Source organism: Priapulus caudatus, unplaced genomic scaffold (assembly GCF_000485595.1).
Source record: "Priapulus caudatus unplaced genomic scaffold, Priapulus_caudatus-5.0.1 Scaffold21, whole genome shotgun sequence".
Classification (NCBI taxonomy): domain Eukaryota; kingdom Metazoa; phylum Priapulida; class Priapulimorpha; order Priapulimorphida; family Priapulidae; genus Priapulus; species Priapulus caudatus.
In genome coordinates, this window is record NW_014577082.1 from 15,204 (window position 1) to 24,054 (window position 8,851).

An 8,851-nucleotide genomic window follows, 5' to 3' on the forward strand; every position below is an offset into this window, starting at 1 on the left:
GACGCATAGATTTAAATTGCTATCAAATTTGAAACAACAATACACTTTCGATATAATTGTACACTCATATAAAAGCGTGTGTGTTTTTATTGGAACGTTGTGTATATAATATAACAAATCGATAATGACTTTGGGAATGAATCAAAGGAAATCGCAATGAGCTGCGCGTATTTAGAACGCGATAACATCATACATCCATCAACGTTGATATACGAGTAGAAAATATACGAAACAATGGTCGAACATACTTCAACCTTCAGTCCCACGGCGAGCTGCCTGAGTATTTTCCTTAAATATAAACCTGCGAGTAATGTCTATCGACCCTACTCACAATACACGTGTTATCAAAGGCATACCACTGCCCTATACTCGCAATGATACATTTTTGACGTTAAATAAACATAAATAGGCCATTGCATATTTTCAGATTATATAAATTTATGTAATCGTACACGTTCAACATTCCACCGTAACATAACGTCGGCTACACACGCACGCTCGTGATCACATCATCAAGTCCTCGATACTACCACTTGTTTCCCCGCGTAACTGATGCGGCCCTTACCGCCAGCACGTACTACTATCGGTTAAATCATCGATGTTGCGTCATGTCGGCGTGTGCAGCTGGCTTTTAAATGCTAATTACGGCATGTTTGTTGCGCGCCAGCGTCGGCTGCGCAAATGTAAACAACCTTAGTCGCGAATCACTTCTTCTTCCTCTTCTTCCTCTTCTTGTTCTGCTTTTTCTTCTTGTGAGCAGGATGTTTTTTGGAGTCGCGCTTCGAAATGCCGAATGTACTGTTACGGTTTGAAAATTGAGTTAACTTTCCCGCCTGCTACGTGTACGAGCGCAGACAAGCATTCTCCCAGATTAGATGTTTGAACGCGCAGACGTGCTCACGCCCATATGCATAAACACTCGCACGAACGCACGAACACAGGCGCAATCGCAAATACACACACGCACACACACTCACACACACACACGCGCGCGCGCACGCACACACACGCACAATACGCACAGACACGCACACACACGCAACACCCCTCCGCACACACACACGCGCACACCGAGGTGTGTAGCAGCAGATAGGCAGAGCACCTCTTTCCCCATCATCGTCCCTGTTCTGGGTAGTCCCTATACCGGTGTAAGAAGAGCGCTCTGGGGATGGTAAGTAACGAACCTATTCTGACCAGCTACAACACTGGCACAGAAAAAAATTCCCTGATTTTTCGCAAATATCGATTTAACGCTAAGCCATTGTATCCTGGCTGAAACACTAAAGTTACCTTCTGATAAGTGTAAGGTTGCGACATGGTGCCTGTTAGTTATTTTTGAAGCATTTAATTAAGATATCATCTATCACGTGTGCTAGGCGCCGTGCATGGTTAGCAGGAACGCTGTTTTAGGTGTTTACGGCTAACCAGTTTGATGGGTGCATTGCCGACACGGAAAAGTCGCCAAAGAAGTATTTGCTAAAGATGGGAGCAGAGCGTGTAGTGCCACGTGTGTGGAAGGAGTGCGTTAAAGCAGATGGGCGTGTCTGTGTGTGCGGGCGTGTGTGCCAGAGGTTTGTACGCACCCGCGTAAAACCCCGCTCCACATCCAGACGGCGCTCGCATCGCACAAACGCCTTGAACATTATTCCCACCTCCCCCCTCCTCTCCCCCTCTCTCTCTCTCTCTCTCCGCCTCCAACAACGACGCCCGTCACTCAACTCCTTCGTGCGACGGCGACCTTACGGAGCGTATAGATGGCGCTCGCGTCGGTGGCGTGAATCCGAACTCGGCCTCCGGCTCGACTTTGAAGACGTCCTTGAGCCAGTAGTCGCGTGTTTTCAGACAGACGATGACGCTGACGAGGATGGCGACGAGCAGCGAGGCCGTGAGGAAGGCGATGGCGATGGTGAAGCCGGTGCGGCTGATGCAGGCAACCTCCTCCCTGCTGCCGTCACCGTCGCCGCCGCTGCCGCCGCCGCGTTGCTTCAGCGCCGTGTCGCTCGCTGGAAATCAATCCTCCGGTTAGCTCAACGTGTGTGTGTATGTGTGTGCGTGCGTGCGTGCGTGCGTGCGTGCGTGCGTGTGCGTGCTTGCCTGGTTGTGTGCGTGCTTGCTTGGTTGTGTGCGTGGCCGTGGGTTACCAGCTGCATGTGTGCATGTCGTGCATCTGTGTGTGCGCGCGCTCGCCTGTCTGCGTGCGTGCATGCGTGCGCGTGAGCAAACCTGCATGCGTTCGTGCATGAGGGCGTACGTGCGTGCGTCTCTGAATTGGTCATTCAGTAACAATTATTTTTAGCTTCTTTTCGCACATCAATTTCTGTGCCTTGTTTTACATTCAATCACCGAGCATAATCTGTTGGCAACTGAGCACTACGCGCTCAATCATATATAGAAACAGTCGCTTTTCCCGCGTTATTCTACCAAGAACAATGCGAGCTGCCGCCTACCGCCTTGCTCGCTCAATTTTTATCTCGCGATTTTTTTTTATACGCGATCTATTCTACGCGTAATTTTTTCTGACAGCTGCTGATCGCATTACGTGCGTTAAATTCCGCAACGTGATCGAGAGAGCGGCTAAAATAACAGCAGGAGAGCAATTCTCTCATCGCCGCAAGCTGATTGTGCCGTCCCGTTACTGATCAATTCCCGTGAATGGTGAAAGGTCGCCTAGCACTAGAGACGGACTGCGGGAGCCATCCGCTGACGAAGGAGCACGCGCGACGAATCTGCATGCGTAATTACTAGAATTCGACGGTTTTAAAACGACTAATTAAACTCGAAATGAAAATATTTTCGTTCGCATTTTAATTCGGGGATATCGCCTGGGGCCGAATGGAAAATTTTAATTCCATTCCAAGATCGCGTCACGTGATAGCATGACTCATTAAGGGGGGTTCTCGTTCGGAGGCAGATGCGGCGTCTGAATGCAATGGCGGCGCTGATGATGTGTCACGGCGCATGTGCAATCGCACAAAACAATAGAACGGCGAGCGTTGCACGCGCTAATTATTAGAATTACGTCGCCTTAGATCGATCTGCTTGGAGAGAGAGAGAGCACTCGGGCACGCACGGCAGGCATGCGTGTACGGCGCGGCTATGTCACACACGTATGGAGTCAGCGTACATGGGCGTACGTACGTGTGCGTACGACATCTCAACGATTCATCTAGCCTAGCTAGCACAACAGATTGTAGAGTCATCGGTCTGTGTAATGCTAAATCAGTGCGCGCGCGCGCCGATTAGCACACGCACTCGTATGTTAGTGGGCGCGCGGTGGCATCATTGCGTCAACGCGTATATCATTGCGAGTAGGCTACATGTGTATCATTGCGCGGCACGGGTGTACCATCGCGCGCACGGTAAGCACGGGTAATCAATACGTGCACGCGCACTGGTGTATAATTGCGGGCACGGATGTTGCAGTGCGCGCACGAATGCATCATAGCACATACTGGTGAATCATTGCTCCTCGTGTGCGACCACCGTTGCGTGTTATTTGTGATTTATTCTACATGTAACGCACGCATATTAAATATCTGTAGCGGTTCCATTACCACGCGTTTGTTACCGCGCGTGCATCCCACCCGCCACCTCCGCCTATGGGTTATATTAATGTTTATTTAATGTAAAAACTAAGCACACGGGACGATCGTCCTCCCAGCACACCAAGATTATAGTCTGCGAGAGACAATTCCTATATGACACTCACTATGCCGAAACTTATCTGATCGCAAGCAAAAATTATCCTTAGAACATCCCTGCTAGATCTTGAATTCGTCGGCGCATTACTCTCACGCGTTAATTTTTAATCACGCGTCATTAGTAATTTCGTCAAGACTCGTGTCCACCTATCGCTGCGTACAGATGGCGCTCGCATCTGTGCAAATAGTATATAACACTGCGCTGTATTTAATAACGCGTTATTATATACAGCGCAGTGGCATATATAGATAGGCGTAGACACTGAGATCTCTCTGCAGATTTTATGTTCACGTTACTTTAACTATTAGCGATTTATTTCGCACATCCGCTGATGAGAATCCATCACGACCGCGATTACGAGTTAAAACCTGCGCATGGGTACATTGACAACACACATACACACACATGCACACGTTATTATATATAATATATAAAGAAGAAGAGAGATGAGAGGAGAGAAGAGTATGATATGAAAGAGAAAGAGAAGTGTGAAGAGAGAGAGAAGGGAATAGAAGAGGGAAAGAGAGAGCCAGAGAGAGGGAAAAAAGAGAGAAAGAGAGAGAGAGGGAAAGAAAGAGAGGGAAGAAATAGAGAGGGGGAAGTATGGGGGATGGAAAGGAAGCGCGAGTAGAAGAGAAGAGAGAGAGGAGAGAGACGAGAGCGAGAGAGAGAGAGAGAAGAGAAAGAGAGAGACAGAAGAGAGAAGAGAGAGAGAGAGAGAGAGTAGCGATGCAGAGATCGAGAAGAGAGAGAGAAAGGTAGCGAGCGATAGCGGTAAAGAGAGGTAGAGTAGAGAGTAGATGATGAGAGCAGAGAGAGAGAGAGAGAGAGTGAGAGATTGACGAGAGTAGAGAGGAGAGCGAGCAGAGAGAGAGAGAGGGTGGGGGAGAAGGCGGGACAGAGTGGGAGAAAACAGAAAATGGTAGGCGGTATGGGTGGGATGCAATTTACGAATCAGATGAAGTGGATCGAAAGCTGACAAAGCATGAAGGATGTATGGAATGAGTATTATTTACGGTGGTGCACGGATTGAATGAATGAAGTGAATGGAATGAGATAGAATTACGTGAGTAGGATAGCTGATTGTGTGGATTTATCCGATGAACTATTATTACCATGTTAAAGACGTCACTAAGGCGCGGGCTGAACAAATCAACTATCCTCTTACAATCACGCGATGATATCAACCAACACACACAACAACACAAACACACAGGCGCCGCACACATGGCCACAGCACACACATGCACGGCAGCGGCGCACGGGGCTGCAACTGCACGCAATCAGTCGACGCCACGGGCGACGCCGCCACGCACGCGACGCACGGTGCAACGGCAGTTGCGCACGCAAACGGCCCCCGGGCGCCCCTTACGGGGTGCACGCAACGGCACAGCGACGGTGCGAACGCACTACCATCACAGGATCATAGCATCATCAGATCGTTGAGCTTAAGCCGGAGGTATTGATTTCAGCGAGGCGACACGGCGCTGAAACGCATACTGGCTCGGCGGCGGGCAGCGGCGCCGGGCGGCCGACCGGGTGCACGTGCAAGGCAGGGAGGAGACGTTGCCCTGCATCAGGCCGCTAGCCGGCTTCACCATCGCCATCGCCGTTCCTCACGGCCGCATCCGGCTGCTGCGTCGCTCGGCGAGGGGATCCTCCGTCAGCGTCATCGTCTGTCTGAAAAGCGACCGCGACTTACTGGTCTCAAGAGGACGTCATTCAAAAAGTTAGAGCCGGACGGCCGAGGTTCGGCATTCCGATACCGCCACCGACGCGGAGCGGGCCATCTATCCCACCGCTCACGTAAGGTCGTCCGATCACGCACGATAGTGAGTAATGAGTGGACGGGGCGTCGGTTTGTTGGCAGCAGGTAGAGAGAAAGAGAGATAGAAGAGGGGCGAGATGGAGGGGGGAGGTGGATATGAATGTTCAGATGGCGTTTTGCGACATGCGAAGGCGCGCGTCTGGTATGTGGAGGGCGGGTTTTACGCGGGTGGCGTTATCATAACCTGTCCTGGGCTACATCACGCCGCGCACGACCGTGACACAATGCTCCGGACACGCCATGTACTGCTTTAACACGCATCTCGCTGTCGGCACACACGTGGCACTACACGCTCTGCCTACCCATACTTTAGCACACTACTTCCTTTGGGAGATCTTTTCCCGTGTCCGGTCAATGCATCCCCAGAGATCAAACTGGCTAGGGCCGAGATAACAACCTAAAAACAGGGCGTGTCGCTGCTAACCATGGCAACGGCGCCTAGCACCGTGATAGTATGATTAATCTTAATTAAATGCTCTCAAATAAATAACTAAACAGGCACCATTCGGCAACCTTACACTTAATCAGAAGGTAACTTTAGTGTTTCAGCCCAGGATACAATGGCTTAGCGTGTAAAATGCGATATTTGGGCGAAATAATCTAGGGAATTTTTTTCTGTGGCCAGTGTTGTACGCTGGTCAGAATAGGTTCGTTAGCCTTAACCATCCCCAGAGCGCTCTATTCTTACACACCGTATAGGGGACTACCCAGACAGGGAGCGATGAATGGGCGAAAGAGGTGCTCTGAGCCTATGCTGCTCGCTAACCACCTCGGTGTGGCAGCGTGTGTGTGTCGGCGGAGGGGTGTTTGCGTGTGTGTGGCGTGTCTGTGGTGCGATATTGTGGGCGTTGTGTGTGCGTAGGCGCGCGCTGCGCGGTGTGTGTGGTGAAGTGTGTGTGCGTGTTGTGAATTTAGCGATTGCGCAGCTACGCTCGCTTCCGGTGGCGTGCTCGGCTGCGAGTGTTTATGCATATGGGCGTGAGGCACGATCTGCGCCGTTCAAACATCTACATCGCTGGAGAATGCTGTGTCTGCGCCTCTCCGTACCGTGGGCGGGAAAGTTAACTTACATTTTCAACCAAACGCCGTAAGTCGGACACACAGCCGCGGCACAACAACACGGACCAACAACGCAGGAGCGCGACCCCGGAGCGAACACGAACACGAAAGTTCGCCACCTTCGAAGCGCGACTCGCTCCAAAAAACATCCTGCTCACAAGAAGAAAAGCAGAACAGAAAGGAAGAAAGAGGACAGAAGTAAGTGATTCGCTGACTAAGGTTGTTATACATTTGCGCAGCCGACGGACTGGCGCGCGAAGTCACAAAGCATGGCCCGTCAGTTATGCATTTAAAAGCCAGCTGGCAGCACGCGCGAACATGAACGCAGTGAAGACAATCGATGATTACGCGATAGATAGTACGTGCTGGTGGTAGGGCCCCCGCATGCAGTTACGGCGGGAAATACAAGCTGGTAAGTAATCGAGGACTTGATGATGTGATCATCGAGCGTGCGTGTGTAGGACGACGGTGTATGTTAGCGTGGAATGTTTGAACGGGACGATTACAACTAAATTTATAATAAATCTGAAAATAGGCAATGGCCTATTATGTTTATTTAAACGTGCAAGAATGTATCATTGCGAGTATAGGGAGTGGGTATGCTTTGATAACACGTGTATTGTGAGTAGCGGGATCGATCGAGACGATTACTCGCAGTGTTATATCTTTAAGGAAAAATACTCACGGCAGCTCGCCGTGGTGACTGAAAGGTTGAAGTATGTTCGACGCATTGTTTCGTAAATATTTTTCTAGCTACTGGCAAGTATATGGCAACGTTGCATGGATTGTAGGTGATGTTATGCGTTCTAAATCGCGCACGCTGCATTGCGATTTCCTTTGATTCATTCCGCAAAGTCTTATCGAGTTGTTATATTCATATACCACCACGTTCCAATAAAAACACAACTCACGGACTTTTATACTGAGGTGTAACAATATGTCGAAAGTGTAATTGTTGTTTCAAAATATTTGATAGCGACTTTAAATGCTATGCGTCGACGCACTCGAACCGTGTCGAAATGCTTCATATAGCGCAGTAGGAATATTTCTACATCTAATCTAAGCATGCGGCGCATGCAATTGTGCCTGGGATAGCGTCAATAGTCCACGAGAGTGGCATATCGTGCTGTGATGGGGTTAGAATTTTAAAATTTTAATCCCAGACGGGCAACACTAAGCTGGCTCTATAACATAATTATAAAAAGACAAAATTTAAAGCTCGCGTTAAATCGATTAATGGGATAAAATAATGTATGTGTTTGTTTTTGGTGTGCGCATCATGTATCAAGGCTATCCGCTCGATTGGCCTATACCTCCCAGGAGGTGGAGAAATGCAAGGGCGGTGGGCATCTAAATTAAACCAGCCTTAATTACTAATTGTTGATTGGTTTTTCATAATTAGTGCCCAGTTTTATCAACGGTGTGCAACAGTCGTAAAACATTTATCCTCTAATAAGGGATCCTTTTGGATTGTGAAGGGATTATACTTGATAAAAGCCTAATGTACACCACTAATAAGTTTTTAATAAAGCCACTATTCATCGTGCTTTTGTTACGAAATATAAATATTGCAAAAGTTTGCGTTTAATAAATCTCGGAATTGAAGAAACACGAGGTGAAAGCAGCACCTTGCGCGCCGCCGCGCTGGCTATCTGCCCATTCCGCGCTGTTTCCACATCGTGCCAAATTAAACAACATGATTTAACAGACGTGTTACATAAACAAGTACTGTGTGTTAATGAGTTCTCTTCTCTAATGGCATGCTGCCGGGCAATGAACAACGCATCTTCATCTGTGTAATGCGTCACCATTTTTTTTCTGTTTGAACTATATGGCATTCTTGGCGTTCGTTTTAAGTTTGCTTAGCTATTGTAGTCTCAGCGAAAATCATTTCGACCTTAGAATCAATTTTTCTGTGAACTTACCTGCTTACACATAATAAACTGCTTTGATGTCAGAATTCCAACTTATTATTTGCGAGATAGGGATGAAGACGTGTGACTAAAGTTTCTATCTCAGTTGAATCTATCTAAGAATCTATCCTAAGAATCCTAAGTTTGAATGCTAAGCTTCAAGTCAGCCGCGCCCTTACAATTCAGACCGACATTTGCCGCCGGCGCGGCAAGCGTAACATTTTAGAGAACAACTACAAAAACATGCAGCGAAGTGTTTTTGCACGGCAAATAAACGAAATCCGCCGCGCAAGACATAGCAAATATTGTGCGCCGTTCAATTGTTCAGCGCGCTGTAGAAGGTATGGCT

General features: G+C 48.6%; 1 protein-coding gene across 1 annotated transcript in view; it reads right to left on the reverse strand.

The window, feature by feature from the left end:
- Positions 1-1,010: 1,010 nt before the first annotated feature.
- The window catches only part of LOC106812340, a 20,037-nt gene continuing 12,196 nt past the window's right edge, over positions 1,011-8,851 (reverse strand). Inside the window, exon 8 of the mRNA XM_014816191.1 lies at positions 1,011-2,003. Coding sequence (XP_014671677.1) covers positions 1,711-2,003 — 293 coding nt within the window. The 3' untranslated portion in view covers positions 1,011-1,710. The remainder of the gene's footprint in view (positions 2,004-8,851) is intronic.